Source organism: Balaenoptera physalus, assembly GCF_965194825.1.
Source record: "Balaenoptera physalus genome assembly, chromosome: 4".
NCBI lineage: Eukaryota > Metazoa > Chordata > Mammalia > Artiodactyla > Balaenopteridae > Balaenoptera > Balaenoptera physalus.
Genome location: NC_138891.1, coordinates 143009378 through 143030859, shown reverse-complemented (window position 1 = coordinate 143030859; position 21482 = coordinate 143009378). Strand labels below are relative to the sequence as shown.

Sequence of the window (21482 nt, the reverse complement as noted above, 5' to 3'; positions counted from 1 at the left end):
CTTAATTGTTTTGGGTTTGTTATTGTAAATCTTTTCCTTCTCCTGTGTTTCCTGCCTAGAGAAGTTCCTTTAGCATTTGTTGTAAAGCTGGTTTGGTGGTGCTGAATTCTCTTAACTTTTGCTTGTCTGTAAAGATTTTAATTTCTCTGTCGAATCTGAAAGAGATTCTTGCTGGGTAGAGAAATCTTCGTTGTAGATTCTTCCCTTTCATCACTTTAAATATGTCCTGCAACTCCCTTCTGGCTTGCAGAGTTTCTGCTGAAAGATCAGCTGTTAACCTTATGGGGATTCCCTTGTATGTTATTTGTTGCTTTTCCCCTGCTGCTTTTAATATTTTTTCTTTGTATTTAATTTTTGATAGTTTCATTAGTATGTGTCTTGGCATGTTTCTCCTTGGATTTATCCTGTATGGGACTCCCTGCGCTTCCTGGACTGTATTGACTATTTCCTTTCCCATATTATGGAAGTTTTCAACTATAATCTCTTCAAATATTTTCTCAGACACTTTCTTTTTCTCTTCTTCTTCTGGGACACCTATAATTCAAATGTTGGTATGATTAATATTGTCCCAGAGGTCTCTGAGACTGTCCTCAATTCTTTTCATTCTTTTTTCTTTATTCTGCTCTGGGGTAGTTATTTCCACTATTTTATCTTCCAGGTCACTTATCCATTCTTCTGCATCAGTTGTTCTGCTATTGATTCCTTCCAGAGAATTTTTAATTTCATTTAGTGTGTTGTTCATCATTGTTTGTTTGCTCTTTAGTTCTTCGAGGTCCTTTTTAAACGTTTCTTGTATTTTCTCCAATCTGTTTCCAAGATTTTGGATTATCTTTACTGTCATTACTCTGAATTATTTTTCACGTAGACTGCCTATTTCCTCTTCATTTGTTTGGTCTTGTGGAGTTTTACCTTGCTACTTCATCTGCTGTGTATTTCTCTGTCATCTTATTTTGCTTAATTTACTGTGTTTGGGGTCTCCTTTTCACAGGCTGCAGGTTTGTAGTTCCCATTGTTTATTGGTAGGTAAGGTTGGTTCAGTGGCTTGTGTAGGCTTCCTGGTGGAGGGGACTGGTGCCTGTGTTCTGGTGGGTGAGGCTGGATCTTGTCTTTCTGGTGGGCAGGGCTGCGGCCGGTGGTGTGTTTTGGGGTGTCTGTGAGCTTAGTATGATATTAGGCAGCCTCTCTGCTATTGGGTGGTGTTGTGTTCCTGTCTTGCTAGTTGTTTGGCATGGGGCGTCCAGCACTGGAGCTTGCTGGTCATTGGGTGGAGCTGTGTCTTAGTGTTGAGATGGGGATCTCTGGGCGAGCTCTCGCCAATTGATATTACATGGGGCCAGGAGGTCTCTGGTGTTCCAATGTCCTGAACTCGGCTCTCCCACCTCAGAGTCTCAGGCCTGACACCAGACCGGAGCACCAGACCCTGTCAACCACATGGCTCAGAAGAAAAGGGAGAAAAAAAGAAAGGAAAAAAATAATAAAATAAAATAAAATAATTAAAATGAAAAAATTATTAAAATAAAAAAATTAAAAAGTAATTAAAAAAAAGAAGACAGCAACAAAACCAATAAACAAATCTGCCAATGATAACAAGAGCTAAAAACTATAGTAAGATAAACATAAAAATCAGAAACAAGTCACTCACAGGCAGCAACCCCCAAGTCTACAGTTGCTCAAAAAGTCCACTGCCTCAATTTTGGGTTGATTCGTTGTCTCTTCAGGTATTCCACAGACGCAGGGTACCTCGAGTCTCTTGTGGGGATTTAATCCGCTGCTCCTGAGGCTGCACAGAGAAATTTCCCTTCTGTTCTTTGCTCGCACGGCTCCCGGGGTTCAGCTTTGGATTTGGCTCCACCTCTATATGTAGGTCGCCCTCAGGCATCTGTTCCCGCCAGACAGGACAGGGTTAAAGCAGCAGCTGATTAGGGGACTCTGGCTCACTCAGGCCGGGGGGAAGGGAGGGGTACGGTAGTTATAATTGGAATGCGGGGCAAGCCTGCAACAGCAGAGGCTGTGGTGACTTTGCAACAGCCTGAATTTCACCGGCTTTCCACCAGTATTCTTTTATTGTTCCAGGGTCCCGTTCAGGTCCTCCATGGATTGAGTTGTTGCTTTGCGTTTGTCTCCTGCAGGCTGTAACAGTTTCCCAGTCTTCCCTTGTTTCTTTGTGACCTTGACAACGCTGAGGAGTATTGATTGTTATTTTGCCAAATATCCCTCAATTTGGTGTTTTCACACAATTGGACTGCAGTTATACGAACCGCAGAAGTGATGCGCCCCTTTCAGTGTACTGCATCACGGGGTGCCTGATGTCAGTGTGGCTTACTGCTGGGGAGAAGCAGTGGCCTTCATTCCTTGGTTAAGGTGATTTCCGCCAGTTTCTCTTCTTACATCTTACGTCTCCTCTTATCCTTTCCCCCTATAGTTACCACATAACTTCGGGAGATACTTTGAGATTGTACAAATCCTGTCACCCCTCATACTTTCACTCACTGATTTTGCCATCCATCTGTGTATCTAGTCTGCAGCCATTGACTTCTGTGGAGTTTGCCTAATGATTATTTTCTGTTTCCCTCTCTCCTTCTACGTTTATTCATTGGAATTCTACAGCAAGAAAGAGCTGCCACTTCTCCATCTATATATTTCATTGATTATTTACATCAGTATGGACTCATGGGTATTTATTTTATTCCACGGGTTATAATTCAGTACCATCACTATTTATTTTGTTGCTTAAACTGTCCTTGTTTTGGCCATTAGAAGCTCTTTTGTGTTCTTCCACTGAGATATATATATACACACACACACACATAGTTTTTTTCTTTTCTTAGCATTTTCTTGTTTGATGGTTCCACAAGATGTTTGCTCTAAGCTCGTCTTCTGTTTTCCTCTTCTCTGGCCCTGGATTCAGCCACTTTTCTAAGCAGCTCTGATTCCTTTTCCTGGAGAAGTGTTTAGGAAACAAGATCTGGGCATCAGGTGTGCTCATTACTGCTGGGGTCTCATTGCTTCTAGACCCTCTTAGTGGACAGACCTAGGAAATGTATATGTGGGTGCTGACACATTCATGTGCACACATCTCTCTGTCTGCATCTTCAAAACCACAACTATCCCTATATCCTGGATTCCAGGTCAACGGCACAGAGTTCATTTTCATCTTCCCCTTTCCTTATCTCTAACTTCTTCCTCCAAGAGTGAGGTATCTGGGACTTACTCTCTGTAACATATTTATTTGGTCAATTCTAGTTTACACATAACTTACTTTCTGAATTGCTGACCTGTATCCCCATGAGAAACACATTTACTGACTAGATTCTAGCATTCATGTGCAGCCAGGATACTGTTTTCTTTGGTTTCTCAGGTTAGATCTGTTTCCCTCCCCTTCGCGTGGTTGTGTTCTTTACTTGTAGTGGAGTGAGGTTTGCACTCTATCTGGGTTTCCTCCTGTATCCAGATTTTTCAAAAATCCATCTTTCGCCAGTGATTTGGGATGCGACCTTTGTCACATACTGTTTCCACATGTGTTGGGGTCTATTGTGGACATCCTGTTCCAGCCCTACTAGTCGTCTGTGTGTTCACACTTTGAATTGCAGAGGTTCTAGAGTGCGTCTTAATGTCTAGGAGAGCTAGTCTCTTGTTTTTCTTTCTCAGTGTTTTCCTGGCAATTCCTGCCTGTTGCTTTTCCTGTGGACATAAAATCTTGCTCTATTCTGAGTGGGGTTGAGTCCGGAACAGGGCTGCCTGCCCACGGACAGGGTGCAGAGATGTGGGAGTTTGTGGCCATGCTGCATGCACGCCGGGCTTCCTGAAACTCAAGGATCAAGCAGAAAGGGAAGGGGAACCTCTGGGTCCTTATTTTAACTTCATAGTATATTTCCTTTGCGAGACCGCCCCTTGACATTAACTTCCCTAGCAAAATATTTCCAGGGTTTTCGTTCAGAAGCTGTCATACATAAGAGGGCATAGATGGCACCTCCTGACGGGCAGGGGCAGGAGGTGGCATCGGGGCTGCTTAAGGCAACGTGGTGTCTTCAGGCTGGCGCAGTCCCGGCAGCTGTAACGACTCCCGCGGGGGCTCGGCTCCCTGCCCGGCGCTAGGCTCTGTGCTGGGTGCTGTTCTTCTGGCCACGCAGCTTGGCACACAGCGTGCTGTCGTCCCCAAGCCCCTGGTCGGCAGGTCATACGAGCTCTAGCCGTGGAGAATGTCAGCAGAGCAGCCCCCAAAGCATGACTTCATCACGCTTGAGAAGTAGATTTAATTCTTCCCTGTTGATTCTTAGGGGGTGAGATCAATATTGCTAAGACAGGGTGAGGTTAGAAGCATGTCAGTGACAATGTTCTGTGCCTTGTAGGTTTACTCTGGATCCCTGGGAATTCTTAAGAAACAGCCCCGTGATGACTTCATTCTTGTTCCTCTGCACTGCACTTTCCAGGAGAGCTTTCGTGCCTTTTTGTACCATTTTAATTCCCTACCCTTGATCTGGCCTTGTAGTTGGAACCAGCACATCGCAGCTGAGAGTCTCGGAAATAGATGAGATACGGAGGGAAGTTGTGGGTCTGAATCTCTTTTTTAACCAGTCAATCGGAGCTCACTTGACGATGATGTACTTTCTGGAGCATGTCCGGAAAAGAGTTTAAGAAGAGTTTCGTTCCGGGGTCGTATTGTAGGCATAAGTGTTCAGCTTCTCAAGAGAACTTATTTTTAAATGCCCAAGACTTGGTTGGCAATCCAAGCCTGATTTGTTCTTTTATGAGACATCAATCTTGTTGCCTTGTGGTCATATTCATTACCTGCACGTCTTGCACTTGGAGATTTTAATTGCAAGAACCAAATGGACATAGGGTGACAAGCCACAGAGGACTTTTCTGGATGCTTATGGGAATGCACAGAGCCGAGGACGGGGTTGAACCAGGAGACCCTGGAGGGCAGGAGCCTGGCAGCCCTGGAGGAACCCGATCCTTGGGCATGGCCCCGGCCCAAGGTCATTTCCAGCCAAGGAATCCCAAATTCCAGGGAGAAGCAGCCACAGCTTCCCAGTGCCCCCGCCCGGGTTCCCACTCACGCGCCGTTTGGGCAGTGGGAGAGGAGAAGGGGGCCACCCTGAGTAGAGTGCCAGCACCCACGTGGAGCAGGGCGAGGTGATTCTCTGAAACCGGAGAGCGTGCTTTCCCGGAAGAAGGGCAGCACAGCTCTTGAACCTGCTGTGCTTGGCCAGGTGCTGGGCTTGATCTCCAGACCCACCGTCCAGCCCAGGAGCCTGGGCTTCTCCCCTTACACTGTAAACACGAGCTCTCAGAATATCCTTTGCCGACTTTATTGCGACATCTTTGGTTTTGTCCCTGCGTTCCTTACTGATATTTGCCCGTTGCTGCTATTTAGAGGCATGGATTGAACCGAAAGAAGTCAGACCACATTTTCTGAGGTCTGCCGAGCTTTGCGGCGAGTACGTCATTGGCTCTAGAAAGTAGCCACCCCGCCTGGCACTGCACCCGTCTGCTCACCGTGCTTTTCTGTTCCAGGGCCCACCACTCCTCTGCTTCCAGGAGGACCTGCTGCAGCAGCCCCTGGAGCTGGCCTTGGGACAAGTGTCCAGCGTGGCCCAGTCAGCCCAGGAGAAGGTGAGCCGGGCGCCGTCACCCGCCTGGGCCTTTCCTCACCGCGGAAGCGAATTTAAAGCGGGGTTGGATAACTGAGTCACGTTGCTGTGCGGCAGAGATTGGCACAGCGTTGTAGATCAGCTAGACTTCAGCTTAAAAGAGAAAAAAAGCTGGGGTGGGGGAATTTTTTCTGTCTTGGAGTTATTGAAAATGCCAGACACCTTACATCAAAAAAATAAATAAAATCTGATCCATCGCCTTGATGACTAGATAAATAAGACATGGCATATCCACACGATGGAGTATTATTTGGCCTCCTAAAGGAATGCAGTTCTGACACGTGCTCCCACGTGGATGAGCCTCGAAGACACTCCACTAAGTGAGAGAAGCCAGACATGAAAGGACACATAAGGTTCCATTTATATGAAATATTCAGAATAGATAAATCAGTAGAGGCAGAAAGTAGATGAGTGGTGTCCAGGGGCTGGGGCCGGGTAGTGCTTGAGGGGACGTGAACAGGGACTGCTTCGGTGAACAGGACAGGGTTTCAGGGGGTGATGAAAATGTTCTAGACTGGTGATGTTTGTACAACGCTGTGAAATATATTTAAAAACCATTTAATTGTATAGTTTAAATGGGTGAATTATATCTAAATTTATACATATAGTTATATAAATAATATGTGAGTAATTTCCGTAACACGATATATAGATTTGAGTCATTTAGATATCACGTAGAGTTTATTTTATAGTTGCTAACAGCTCACATGCTGAAGTTACTTATTAGACTGGTCGAATACCATAAATAATTGTAAGTTCTTTTTTTTTTTTAACAAAAAGCATCTGTAGAAGTGCTGAGAAACTCTTAGGTACAAGGCTTACCCTTGTATCTCTCTATATTTTATTACCAAATTAAACGCATATCATTTAGCAGACAGCAAGGAGGGGACACCTGGGTGGCCCCGGGCCCAGGAGGAGCTCACATCCAGCCCCCTGGAACCCCACCTCTTGTGTATCTCCTCCGTGGCTCAGCTAGAGCATTGTTTGTGCATTTCAGACGTTTATTGTTCTGTGTGCACAGTTTCACAAGAAGCTTTCTCCTTATGGAACATGACAGCTGGGAGGTTCATCCAGGTTGATTTGTGTCTCTCTAGTTCATTAGCTGGAACTACAGTTCAGGATTCTGGGTGGACCAGGGCTGCTTTTTCCACCTTCCACTGATGGATAATTAGGTAGTTTTCTCTTTTTCTCAAATACAGCAAGCAGAGCTGCCGGGGACTGTCTCCTGAGTCCTCAGGCATAAGAACGGGGGTATCTCCAGGGCAGGCGTGGCATTCCTAGGTTGTAGGTACGCACGCTTCAGCTCCACCACGGATTCCAGAATTGGTTGCCCGGGGGCTGGCCCAGCTTCCTCTGCCCGGGCAGCGCAGGGAAGCTCTCTTCCCCCACCCTTGGCTGATACGGGGGTCACAGAGCTCCATAACCCCTGCAACAAGCATGGAGAAGTCTCTGGAAGATATTGGGAGGAAACTGGTGGCCACAAGGCAGGATGCTGACAGCGGCACAGCCCGTAAGAGCTGGAAGGGGCCTTGCGAGCAGATGCTCCAGTGCCTAAGTTTCAAAGGCTGGGGGACTGAGGGACAGATTGCTGCTGGCCTCACCTACCCCAGGCCCCTGCTTGGCAAGTGCCCCTGTGCAGTGAGTGCCCTATTATTACAAATAGACCCCAGGTCCCTTTGTGGTGGACAGTTTCTGTTTGCTGATTTCTGACACTGTCAGCGTTAAGAGAGGGCCAGATCTCAGGGGCTGGCCTGGAGGTGCCGGGAGGGAGCAGAGATTGGAAATGGCAATAGACCATTTTTAAAGGTCTTGATATATATTGCCAGAAAAGCATCCTTTGGAAAGTGGACAGTTAAACTGTGTTTGTTTTAATACCATTACAGAAATTGTGCATACCCGTCAAAAAGTTAAAAACAATATATAGAAGTGCATAAGCTTTTTTTTTAAGTCTGCCCTCTTCCTCTCTGCTCTCAGCCTTCCTTCCTCTGCTCCCCCCGGATAGGACCATGGACGGCTGTCCACACTATCTTCTAGGAAGCTTTTTACCCAGTAAACTACTGGGAAAGTGCAGACGATCTTGTTTTCTTTTCCAAGTTTCTTCGTAGTTCTTGACTCCTGTGTTTTCTTGACCAGGGACCGATTTTGCGGAAGACAACTTTTCCACGGATGGGGGGTGGGAAGCAGTGGAGGGGAGAGGGTTCAGGCAGTAATGTGAGCGCTGGGGGGCGGCAGATGAAGCTTCGCTCGCCCGCCCGCCGCTCACCTCCTGCTATGGGTTCCTGTTAGGCCACAAACCTGCCCAGGGGTTGGGGACCCCTGCGTTAAACGAAGGACAGGCGTTGTCCCAGGAGCTCGTGCTCTAGGGCTGCCTGTCGGGCAGGATGCTGATGACGGTGTCTTCCTCCTTTTAGGATCTAAACACCCCCCATGGGTTCCAAACTTAGGTTGAATCCTGTGCCAGCAACGTCATGTGTTCTCTCTGCTCTGTGTAATTCTTGAGAAGGGAAGAACTGTAGCAGAGCCTGAGGACTCAGAAGGTGTCCAAGGAATGCAGATGGGAGATTCAATGACATCCCCCTCCCCTTTCCATGCTCCCTCCAGAGTGTCAGGGTCTGTGTTTCTCATCCCTCTCACTCAGTCCTGACAGGGGGCGTGTGGATGACATTTGAGGTAACGAAAGGGGTGACTCTGGGGTCTGGTGTCTAGTCACATCTTCGATCAAGTAGATGAGAATGGGGTTCTGGTCTCCCTTCGTGAGCATCTTCCCAGCTTGGGTTTGGTCTTGAGTCTCCCAGCACGACCCTCGCAGAACAGAACCGGGTCTCCCCTGCCTTCCAGTTGCCATGTGCTCGGACTTTCTCCTGCAGCCCCCGAAGACCCCCATGTGGCAGAGCAACTACCTTTGCAAGTACCTGGCTCATCAGCAAGCCCCCCGCCCCCCGTGCTGCACAGAGAGTGGGGTCTTGCATAGCTTAGAGCATCTGAGTCACCTTGCAGGACCCGTGGTAGATGCACACTCCACACCCGGCAGCCGTGGCTGAATTGGGGGCTTCTGAGCAGTTTACTCACGACTCTTCTGACACCAAATGTGTGCGATTTTTCTTGCACCCAACAAGCAGTCCTCCAGTTCTCTGGACACCAACAGGGTGTCCTACAATTCAACTCGATTCTGGCACTGACTACCCACACAGCACAGACCCTACAGGTTAAGGGCTCAGCCCAAGACTGCCCCTCACTTCAGACGCCAACCCCAAGTCTGGGCCACCTGTACCCACCAACTGGCTATAAAGCGGCAGGCCCCACAACCCCTTCCAAATGCTTGAGCATTTGCTAGGACAGCTCACAGAACTCGGGAAAGCACTTTACTTACTATTATCAGTGTCTAATAAAGGACACAGCTCAGGAACGGCCAAATGGCAGATGCCTGGGACAGGGAAGGGAGAAGGGGTGCGGAGCTTCCACGCTCTCCACATGCACCGCCCTCCCAGGACCAGAAGCTCTCCGAACCCCATTGTTTAGGGGTTTTCTGGAGGTTCCATTACAGAGGCATGGCTGATTAAATCACAGGCATGGGTGAGTGTTCCCTCTCTAGTTCCCATCCCCTCCCCTGAAGTCCAGGTGGCAAAGCTGCTACCCTCTAACCACGCCTTGGTCTTTCTGGCCCCCAGTCCCCATCCTGATGTTATCTAGGGGCCCAAAACCACCAGTCATCTCCTTAGCATACAAAAGACATTCTTATCACTCCGGAGATTCCAAGGCTTTTAGGAGCTGTGTGCCAGGAACTGAGGACAAAGACCAGATATTTATTCCAAGAGGCAAGCTCTGCTGGGGCAGGGGCATTTTTCTAAAGGAGTTCTCCCCATGCAGGGCAGGACGCCTGTGCTTCTGTGGACGGGCATCTTTCCAGGTGGCGACTGGAAGCACCCCTGGGTCTCCAGGGCTCATGGTCTGCAGACACACGCTCAGCTTAGCCGGGTGGCAGGCCCAGTGAGGGCTCGGTACCGAGTGGGGCACTTCTTGTGGAGGAGAGCATTGCCCTTCAACTTCTCTCCAGGGCTCTCTGTGTCTTCCCTTCCAGTCTCAACACGCCCCCAGTACATTTCTCTCTCCCAGACTGTAATTGCGCTCTTACACAAGAGCAGCGAGTTTCAGCTGTGTTCTTTCCTCATGTCCTAGGAGAGGTTTGCTCCAGAATGTTTGACCCAGAAGGAGCAAACTTACTTTAGCTCTTCCTTCTTGGGGTGCAGCCTTAACCCCTCCAGGGCAAATGCGTGGGTTCGGAAGCTTTGTGAAGGCGTGAGGCCTACAAGGGCAGCCTGGGAGCTCTCCAAACGGGAATCAGGGTTAGGAGTGTTGTGCTGGGATAGGCACGCGCTGCAAAGGCCACACATTTACTTAGCAAGCATAGTGAGTGTCCCTTTGAACAGGATGTATATGTGGAAGGCTTGCCAGGCAAAGCAAGGGTCACTTGCTGCTGGGGGACTGCAGTGACGCTGGCCTTCTCGGTGTGAGGCCCTCTCTGAGCCACGGGCTTTGTGTCTGTAAAGGATGAATCCTTCCCCGGCCCCGGCCTGTGCAGCACCTGCAGGGCCCCTGCCATGTGGTAGCTCTGATGCCGTCGGGCAATAAGGGCCGTGTCTGTTCTCATTAGTGCCCACAGCTCTTCACTGCCCAAGGAAGCATTGTGCCCATTGTACGGAGGAGGAAACTGAGGCCAAGAGAGGCTGGGGCACTCGGGCAAGGGAACTAAGAGCTGCTGAATAACAGAGGCTGGAACTGAACCCGAGTCGGCCTCCAGAAACGAGCTCCAACCGCAATACACCATAAACAGCACTGTTACTATTATTCTTTACATTTTTATTATTATCATTTCACTTAAGCTCCCACCCCCCCCCCCCCCCCAGGAAAGAGACGGTGAAAATGGGAAAAAAGGAACTGAAAGGCACTAACCAACCCTTGCTTCTGTAAAACCATAGCAACAAACAGACCTCGGGAAATTGCATGGAATTTCCCCCGGAATCTTATTCCACAGTGTATGTTGGGGAACCCCACAGCCGTCACTGGGATGAATTGTATATTGTGAGCACATGGGTTTTTTCTGTCTAAGGCTGTTATGCATTCATATACTATAATATACTCTGGGAGCTTCTGGGCACTGCTGTGCTCTTTCCAGACCTTGGTGGACCCCTTACTTTGCAAGGGTAGAGCACGCAAAGTCGTAGTTGCAAATAGGAAATTTGGTTGACTTTTTTTGGCTTTGCATGACTTGAAATTCCAGGTACCCCATTAACCTGGTATTTATGCTAAAATACTAACAGGTTGTGAAAGACACCAGGTCTTTCCAAGGGCAGGTGCGAAATTCCTCATTGGAGGCCCTGCCCTTTGAGGTGTGAATGGGAGCAGTGTCTCCGGGAGGGCCACCTGTTTGTTTGGATAGAGGCATGTGGAATTCTGGGCTGAGTCAGCCCTCAGGTACTTCGCCTGGTGAAGACCAGGTAAAAGGACCCTCGGGTAAGCTGGGGTTTTGTTTGTGAGTTGGAACACACAGAGCAGCGGCATTGGGTGGAGGTGTGACCAAGTGCCTTCATTTTAAAGGAAGTGTCCTGTATATGTCTTTTAATGCATAGAGTCCATGGAGGAGAACAGCACATTCTTGGATTTTTAAGCCAAGGAATGCTCACATTAAACCACATGGTGTAGTAACAATACCTTCTGGTCGTGTACTATTACTGAAAAGCCTCGTTGTTCTTTTTAAAGTATCCCAACAAGAGAAGGGATGGAGAGTGTAGTCGGGGGTGGGGTATCGGAGCCCGTGTGGTCCAAGGCACACCCCTCGAAGGGATGAAATAGAGCATCTACCCAGCATTCCTTGGGGTTGGCTGCCATCTTGTTTCCAGCATTTTTCACCTCGGTCCACTGGGAGAGTCCTTATAGAAATACACCTTCAGCCAGGTATTGTGAACAAGCGGGCAAGTAGGGTTAACTTTATAGATGTTCTGAGAATAGTCAGCTCTGACGGAGTTTACTTTTTAAATTGAGTCTGTTCCAGAGTACAAGTAATATTTTCTATCAGGCTTGTGCCATCTTAAAGAATACTTACAGGGCCAAGGCTGGGTTGCAGAATTGGGGAAGAAATCTGACTGGGAACTCTGAAGGATTAGTGAAGGGTCCTTACTTCCATTTTTATTTTGGAGTTCTTTCCCGCACGATGTCATATAGCGTGATTGAAGTGAAATATATTGGGTGACATAAACCTTTTAGGTCCTTTTTCTCAGCTGTATTCCTAATTCTTTTGGAGACAAAAGTAATTACATTGTTTCCAGTTCTCGAGAGTGTTCTCAGAGAAGGAGGAGCTAAGGCAATCATACAAGAGGCTTAATTGAAAAGGAAAGTGGAAGAGTGTGGTGAGATTGACAGATTCTGAGGACTTTCTTGTTGGCAAGCAGTAGCAAAACCTGGGACTACCTAGGCCTGGAATTCTTTGGGCCCCTGTCTAAACAAAGGAATATAGTTTGAAGATAAGACCCATTTGCATAGGTATGTGACTGAGTTTAAGGTCTGGAGGCTAGAGAGAAAAAAAATAACCTTGACTGATGGCCTCCCTGCAGTTATAACGAAATGTGCCCACTTTCACATCCTGAAGATGCTTCCCTCAGCTGCCTCCCCTCTTGACCCTTGGGGGTGGACCAGGGACCCTGACCCTTCACCTGTCAGCGCAGCTGCTCCTTGGACTAAAGACTTGCACCTTCGAAACCCTCCCCATGTGGAGCCCACCCACCTCCCATGAAAGGCTCTCCTATGTAGAGAGGAAGGGGATTTATCTGAATACACGGTTCAGCCTTCTGTTGCGTGATTTTTGAAATGGTTTGTGTAATCGAGGATTTCTTTGCTTGCTTTGGGAAACAAAATCTCAAGAATAAAGCAGGTGGATTTGTGGCTGGCTACTTTGAAGGGAGCTCGCTTCTGTGCGTCCAGATCTTGGCTTTGTGGAATCCTGCTCCAGGGCCTCTGCCACAGAAGCCAGACATCGCTTCAGTTTAACTTTAAAAATCCAGTACCGATATCAGACTGCTTCGGGGGGAGGCCCACACATTAAAGGTTTGACAGCCATATTTAAACAGCCCTGTATAATTGGGATGCTCCAAGGAGCTGACTTGTAAACTTCAGAAGGGAGCCTCATGAACACGATTGTGTTTGGGGCAGGGAGACTCTAGGGTCAAGATCAGGGTCTCTACCCACTCGTCCATATTTAGGTAGAAGTCAACCCTGGACGCTCTGGCACTAGCTGGAAGGGTCTGCTTAACCTTGCATCAGGTGATTCTGCCTTCTGCTGTTCCAAGAGGGGACCCCTTGGGGATGCGGACAGCCTTGCCGCTATTTGCCTGGGTTGAGAGAATTTAATCCCCGTTGTGGATAACACCTTAATGCACTAAAAGAAGATTACTTATTTTCAAAGCCTCCTTTCCATTTTGTTCTCATCCATTTGGCAAATGGGACATTATTACTCTCAGAGAGGCGGGGGCAGAACCTGGCCCTGGGCATGGATTTGGCCTAATGGTCATCCCTCCAGCTGGACCCACAGGAACAGTGGTGGCATTTCGTTTGGCCGTATCAAAACTGATCAGATTGTTGATTTAATTAGTTTTTCCAGCTGAATATACTAAAGAATGGCCAAGAAATGGTTGGTCTATATGACAGGTGTTATTTAGAGGGTCAGAAAGCCATAGGGCCAGGGAAGACCCTCCAGGGGGGTCTCTATGAAAGGGCATTCAGACCTTTAGATGTCCCATTTTTAGTGATTGCACTTACTTTCCTGATGTGACTTGAATGGTAATTGTGACCTTTGGAGGCTTGCATTCTAGAAGTTTTAAAGTCTTTTAAAATCTTTGTTGGATTATTTGTTTATTTGCTTCTAACCAGGTGCTTGGGCTCTCTGTGTATCAGGATTGGAGCAGTGGGGTAGCTTTTTGTAGAACTGGGTACAAACGGAAACCAAACTCTTTCTTGAGTCAGGGCGCTAATGAAGCTGTCAGTTTTCTCGGTAACATTCTAATTAGCTCAGTATAGACGTTTCCAAAGAAGAAGTCAACCAGTCACTGTCTGGTTTTTAATTTTAAGCAGTAAAACAGCCTCGGCTATTGAGACAAAGAACAGAGAATTTTCCTCTGTGTCATGTCACTTGTGTGTATAACTCATCCGGCATCAAAATACATTCCTTCTGGGACTTCCCTGGTGGTCCAGTGGTTAAGACTCCACGCTCCCAGTGCAGGGGGCCCAGGTTCTATCTCTGGTCGGGGAACTAAGATCCCGCATGCCACGTGGCTCGGCCAAAAACAAAAACAAGTTCCTTCTCAAAGGATTGTTTATAGAGCATTTATTTTTAAAATGAATAGATGACATTTCTTATACAAACATTTTTTTTGTTCCACCCTTTGATGAACTCTGGAGATGCAATAACATGATGAAGATATAGCACTAATCCATGTAGATCAGTCCTCTGCGAGGGACTTCACAAGAACGCATGAAAATAAGGGTTGTGCAATTCTCTGCCAGTATTTGGAAAAGGCAAGATTTTCTTTTTCTAGCCCTGCACTGTCCAGAGCATTTATAGTGGACACTGGAAATGGGCCCCTTGCTGGGGGGCCTGGTGTAGTACAGGTCAGGTTTTTGTTGGAGGGGCAGGTAGGCCCCGAGTGGAGAGGGTCGGGGAGAGGGTTAGCCAGGGATCAGCCGGGGGGGACATGTTTTTAGTCTGAACTTTGTGACATAGCAGTTACCCCGACAAAGTAACTGTTTTGACAGTCTTTCTACTTGGTATTTTAGGTTCTAAATCCACCAGAGAATTAAAAGAATTTTTCCTTTCTTCCCAAGTGACACCATCCAATGTGGGGTCAGCAGTTCCCTTGGGAATGTGGGATCCATCCCGCCGTACTCTCAGCCTCTGCCGACCCGGCTTTAGCCAGATGCACTGGCCACCTTCTGGACCCCCTCCATCCTCTCCCACTGCCCTTCCTCCCTGCCTTTGCACACCTGGCACCTGGCCTTGTGGTCATCCCACACTGGGCTTGCTTGGCATCTTGCCAGGAGGGTGGCCGACCCCTCGTTCTGGAAGGTCTGCTCCAGTAGGGGGATTCTGTGGCAGAAACTCGATACTCCTCTGTGAGGCAACAGCTTTCACACTCATCCCTCTAAAATGCTTTGCGATTTATGTCAGGAATATGGTCAGGTTTATTCCTGATGTAATTATTTTGTCTCGTAGGTCTTTAAATGAGCTCATTTTATAATTCTATTTTTGTTAAGGCTATATCATTTTGTAACTGTTTAATATTTCATTCGTTCTTTGAATTATCCCTGCCTCTTTGAAAACCACAATAGGTTAAAATGTATTTAAATAGAAACAATTTCTTGTGTTCTGGGTACGTTTTTTATTTTTTCCTTGTAACATCCATAAGAAATTTTCTTTTTAAGGCCCATTTTTAGTGAGAGACGGTGGCTAATGGCGTTCACTCCATGTGAATGTGGAACTGTCTGGGCAGTTTAAAATCAGCTGCATGGAGAAATAGAACAAAGCCATGTTTAAAGAAAAAAATCTTTATGAGTGGAAAGATCCTAACTAGATTTGGGCAAGCCAGAGTGAGCTCCCAGGAGTCCATCAGGAAGAAAAGATCTGAAATTTTGCTTCTAGTTTTCAAATTGCTGCATAATAGAAAAGGTGTGAGTCTGTATATTCCTCCATATTTGAAACTCTGAATTCTTGTCCTTGCTCATTTATAGAGTCCAGATTATTTTGTTCAGTGAAACGAAGATGGGTAAGGTGCAAGCTCTCCTCTCTCTTGCGTAAAGTTCCGTGGTTTTATGCCCTTTTCTCTAGGTGGTGTTTTGTCATGTGGTGGCCGAGACCATCCAGTTCCTGGTCAGCGTGGGGCTACCCTCGTCCGAGGACACGGGGCGGCCGCTCTACAGTGTGCGGCTCTCCCCGCTTCATCTACAGGTAAAGCTGGGGAGACTGAGCGAGTCCTAGGAAAACAGTTCTCATAAACCTGCAGGGTGAGAGGGGTGCGATCACAGACGTGGATGCTCCTGTTTGCATTAATTACCGTTCATTCCGTAAGTTTCGGACTGTCACCTTCCATATTATATTGTCTCTGTAGGAAATAAAGTGTGTGTGAAATAGGCGTATGTATATACACACACACATATGTACACACATAGGTATATACACAGACACATATATATACACACACACATATGTACACGTATATATAACGAATTCAGAGTTTCCCATCCATCAAATACGGGAGATACGGTATTTTTCAAGGCACTGAAGCATATCAAGGGTGTTGTCGACTGTTAGATTAAGGTAAATGGCATCTGAGAGGAGGAAAGTGGTTCTATTTCAGGATCAAGTACTAGACCTCAGAAGTCTCCTGCAGCTTGGAAAACAGCTTAGGGGCTGGACTTGGCATTCCTCCTTTTAGTGTTTGAAAAAGTCAGCTTTAAAAGACCCCTTATTATTTTTATATGTTAAAGGATGAGTACTACCATTATTTTTTGGATAATAGACATTATTATAATAATTATATTAGACTTACATAATTATAACTTTTATGATTGATATCTTTATATATTGTATATATAACATTAATAATTATACATAAAGCAATTATAAATAGAGACATATGTAATAATTATAATAGACTTATTAGTGAAACTTCTGGATGCCTAAACCATCAGATAGCATGTCACACACACAGAAGCAGAAGTTCACTGAAGCTCTTGTTTAGCCGGTGTGTAAAAATTGTGAATTTCTGGGTCTGTTTCAGGGGTCACTGCTGATTCAAGCTGTTCCCTCTCCTCTGTCCTTGTGCTTGACTGCTAATTTGGGGAACGAGCGCAAATCATTCAGGGTTCTCAACCACAAGGGAAGATTATATTCCATTTGCTTTGCTTAAAAGACATGGTTTTAAACAACCAGAGCAAACAAAAATTTCTGGCTCCCTAAATGACATTTCTCTGAAACCCAGCCTCCCCACCCCTACCCTGGTAACATTCCCTTTCTGAGAGTCGAAGAGGTTAAGTTGACCTCGTGGACTTGTCAGATGTTAAAGCCCTCCTGCTCCCCGACTAGTTTTTTGGACAATGTGATTAGAAGATTATTTTAAAGTCTGGGACACACGTACCCAACATGACACACGTTTCAGGATGGGGTGAGTCCAGCAAGGACCACAGACATTCACCGAGGAAACATCATTTCTGAGATGCTGTTTATGTGCCATTTTCGGCAGCTCAGATACAGGTAACACTATTGTATCTTTGATCTCTTACCATAGTTTAGAAGCAGCCTGTGGATTACCTCTCAGAGCAGAGGCAGCTGCTAGAGGTTGGTGAGTTATTAACGCTCATGGCAGGAGGCATTTGCCCCCTCTGCTGTTCTTCAGATAAAAGATGCATAGAGACGAGCAGCTAAGCCCTCTACCCGACCTGGTGGGAGCGACTCGGGGACTGTGGCAATGAAATTAAAGTGCGCTTTTGCGAGAGTCACCCAGAATTACAGGGCAAGGGAAGCATCGTTTCTCTTACCTCATGCTTGTTGCTAGCATGAGGGAGAGTACTGAGTACTGAGAAAACAAGTCTAAAGCCATTCTCTCCTTCCCTTTCCCTGGGTGGTGGGGCGGAGGCGTGGAGGTGGGAAGGGTCAAGATGTTGGCTTTAGAATGAGTCTCCAGCTGAAGAAGGAAGGATGGCGTATTAGTTTGCTCTAGCTGCTGAAACAAATCACCGTAATCTTAGCTGAAAACTGCACACATTTATCATGTCACCATTCTGGAGGTCTGATGTCCAACACAGGCTAAAATCCTGGTGTTGGTGGGCTGCCTTCCTTTCTGGAAGCTCTCGGGGGAGAATCTGTTTCCTTGCTCACCCGTCATCAGCAGGATTCAGCTCCTTATGGTTGTAGGACTGAGGGTCGAATTCCTTGCTGGCTGTCAGCTAAGGGCAAGGTCCCAGGTTCGAGAGGCGACCTCACTCCTGGGTTCCTGGCATCTTTCACTATCTTCCAGTCACATCTCCCTGGCATGCTCGTCTGTCTTCCTCTTCCATTTTTAAGGGCTCCTATGCTTCCCCAGGGATCACTGGGCTAATGCAGGGTTGTCACCACACCCCAAGGTCCTTACCCTAATCACACCTGTAGAGTCCCTTTTGCCACGTGAGGTAATATATCCACAGGTTCCAAGGATTGGGGTGTGGACATCTTTGGGGGGGCAGGCGTTATTCTGCCACAACAGATGGGTAGGGCCAGAAGGGGCATCGGGAGAGATCAGAGTCCAAGTGGCGGTTGTGTAGTGGCCCCGGCAAGAGAGGATAAGAATGCTGACGGCTCTGTACACAACCCTCGGGGGCTGTGTCAGCGTGTGGGGCTGGACAAGGCGTCCGGCTCCCTTCTCTTTGTCCCTCTGGCTCCATTATGCCTTGGTGAGGCTCTCAGGAGAGAGCTGCAAAGCAGAGGGCTGGTCATCAAGAGGCTGCAGGGTTTTCATGGCACCTGGCCTTTAGCCCCGACCCTGACGTTCCTCGCCAAGTGACAGGTTGAGGCAGAGGAAGGCGCCGGGGAGGGCGGGGTGGGCTACACAACGGGGAAAGGGAGGTCAGGGGATTTGAGACCCTCCTTTCCATTTTGAAAGCACACGGTATGCCAAGGAGGCGATAAGTAACGGTCTAAGAAAACAAATGAACACACAGACACATTTTGAGGCTCCAGTGAAGAGAGCAGTCCTCCAATCTTTTTTTTGTTTCTTTAATAGCTGGAGCTCCACATGAAGGAGAAGAGAGAAGACATTCAGATCAAGTGGTCCTTCATCAGCGCGCCAGAGATGGCCATTACGATCCAGCCCAAAGCACCGGGGGAGGTCAGTCCGTGAGTTTTTGTGATTCCTCCCTCGTGTATGTGCAAACATGGCACATTATGACCACCTGCTCTGGGAGACGGAGCCTCTGATTAATGCGTGTCTGATGTGTGATCCCGGGGAATGCACAGGGCAGTGATGGGGCAGCGTTGGTGGGCGGGGTGGGGGGTAGGGGAGGTGGGGAGGGCCTTCCGTGGATTTAATGCCAGCTCTCACCTGGGCTGCACCTGCAGTCACCTGGCAGCTTTTAAAAATCCTGAAGCCTGCCCCGTCCCCCAGGCAGGTTTAATTGGACCGGGGATTTTTTAAAGCACTTGTGTGCAGCACTTGTGTACAGTGGTTGAAAACCATGGCAGTGATGGAACCTAGGTTTTCCTCACCGTTCTATCACTCCTGACCCTCAGACGCTTGCCTTCACTGTGAGGGCGCTCCACTCACCTACAGCTCAGCCTGAGTCCAAAGCCTGGCTTCCAAGGCCACCACCTCCTTTCTCTCCACAGCTTTTGCAAAGCTGCATCTCAAGTCTGAAGGTGATCTCCCCGCTTCCTGTGGTCTTGGGGGTGTGAGGAAGTGAATTTGGGAGCAGGAGGGGCCTGCTGAGTCACGTGGGTGCTGTCACTTTCAGTTGCTGGAAAGATTGTTCAAAATTTAATAATTTGTCCATAATATTATAACTGTTTGTGCCTTGATATAGGTGTAGGCAGTTTGTTTTTAAGACTAAGAAGTTTGAATTGTAATTCTTTTCCCTTGCATACGTCAGAAGTGGAATTGTTGCCTGACCGTTTAGTTTTACAAAGTACACATGTTAAGTGTTTCCCTAGTCACTGGTTTATTTTCTTTTTCTCCTTCCCGCCCACGTTTGCATCTGCTTTCCCCCACATGGCACTGCTTTTTCAGGCCTACAGTACACACAGAACGGTTCTGTAAACTGTTGCCCTGCCACCTCTGACATCAGACCTTCCAGAGTTCAAGATTGCTCTGCTGGTCTTCATAGCAGAGTGTATCCCGCCGAGGGGGTACTGAGTTCTGTGTTCAAAAACTACTCAAATTAAGTGTTTTCCTCTGTGTGGTTACGTTACCAACTTGATGTGAGTTAATGTAAGCAGATGTAAGCATTTGCTTCTGTTAGTACAGTTTCAGGTTTTGTCCCCCATCTTTGTTGATTTACATATTTTTTGAACGTGCAGAATATTAACATAGTTCAAAAGTCAAAATTACATGAACTATTGTGTACAGAAGTCCAGTCTCCATCCCTCTCCCCTCCACCCCATCCGTCCCCTGCTCTCTGCTCGCTTGTTTCTTTCGTTTTCGTTTACCCATCCTAGGTTTCTTTTTGCAAAATGGACCTTATTGCCCCATTCTTAACCCACTCAGTGGCATGCTGTATGCAGTCTTCACACCTTGCTCCCCACAATGCCCTGTACATTTCTCTGCCAACCATGGGCTCCCCATATTAATGAGAAGCATGACTTTCGCAATGAAGTAATCTTGTGGGATTAAACCAGCCCCTTGGAGCTGGGTCCTGTGGGCTTAGTAACCCCTTGGGCCCCTGGCGGTTGAGGTGGCATGGGGGCAGGGGGACAGCTATAAAGGAAGGTCCCCAAGTCAGCTGCTCTGCGGATCTAGAATGCGATGGACGCTGAACACCCCAGAACCCATCTTTCCCCCTTGGTTTCCTCCTCTGTAAAGTGAGGAGACATGGGCGGGTTAAAAAAGAGAGAAATAGATAAACCAAGTGCAGCACATCCATACAATGGACTATTCTTCAGTCATAAAAAGATTGGAGTACTAATATGTGCTAGCTTATGAATGAACCTCGGAAGCATTGTGCTCAGTAAAAGAAGCCAGACATGAATGACCATGTCATATGATCCCATTCCTATGAAATACCCAGAATACACAAATTCATGAAGATGCAAAGCAGATTAGTGGCTGTCAGGGGCTGTTGCGGGGAAGGATTGGGGAGTGACTGCTAATGAGTAAAGGGTTTACTTTGGAGGTGATGGAAATATTTTGGAACTAGATAGAGGTGATAGTTTTACAACACCGTGTATGTATGTACTAAACACCACTGAAATGCATACCTTAAAATGGTTACATTTATGTTATGTGAATTCACCTCATTTTAAAAATAAGTGTATCAAGAACGTATTGCAATAAGAGAAAGATGATGGCAGAGCGGTTCCCAGTGCAGACCCTGGAGCCTTAGTGCCTGGGCTTAACTCTCAGCTCTGCCGCTTATGAGCTGCGAGACCCCACACATGTTAATTAATTTCTCTGTGCCTCAGTTTCCTCATCTGTAAAATGGGGATGATGATTTTCAAGGTGGTTGTGGGGATTCAACTAGTTAATATGTGTAAATGCGTAGCATCGAGCCTGACACATCCTAAGAGTGACGTAAATGTGAGCCATTTCGATTATTATCAGGTTAGAGTTCCTGGCAGAGAGTAGATTTTCAATAAATGGCAGATTTGGCCTAAGTTTGCTGTAACAAGGCCTGGCCAGCTGGTTGTCCTTGGGACACCACAGACCAATTTCTGAAATCACTTCCAGCCCCGCAAGTTGGAAGATTTTTCAATAGGTCTGTGGTCCTGGTGGAAATCAAGTCCTGCCGTTGTCCATCCCCCTGCGCAGCGGGGGCAGGAGCCCCACAGTGGGGACGTTTACACCAGAAGTGACAAGGGGCACCGAGGGCCCTGGAGCCGTCAATGGCAGAGCCAGAATCATGGCCCGGCACTCACCACACCGCAGCTGCTCTCCTGAAACCACGGAATGATGGCGTGGATGCCTGCAGAGCTGGCAGAGTTTGCCATTTTCTTTTAGCAAGCGTCCAGCCAGATCCAGCTTTTAAGAGTTCAAAACAAAAGCTATTATATTTAAACAAGGCTTTTAACTGAGATTTTAAAAAATAGATCCTCCTTGCTTA

General features: G+C 47.3%; 1 protein-coding gene across 9 annotated transcripts in view; it reads left to right on the top strand.

Moving 5' to 3' along the window:
- The window catches only part of C2CD2 (C2 calcium dependent domain containing 2), a 61191-nt gene that overhangs the window by 10432 nt on the left and 29277 nt on the right, over window positions 1-21482 (top strand). For 6 of the 9 annotated variants that reach the window (XR_014262703.1, XM_082458788.1, XM_082458793.1 and 3 more), the window contains exons 2-4: window positions 5518-5616; window positions 15526-15645; window positions 18455-18559. Coding sequence is in view for 8 of the 9 variants with exons in the window: in XM_082458788.1 (XP_082314914.1) it covers window positions 5518-5616; window positions 15526-15645; window positions 18455-18559 (324 nt within the window). In the remaining variant the exon portion in view is untranslated. The remainder of the gene's footprint in view (window positions 1-5517; window positions 5617-15525; window positions 15646-18454; window positions 18560-21482) is intronic. The other 3 variants (XM_082458789.1, XM_082458790.1, XM_082458795.1) reach the window with 3 other exon arrangements.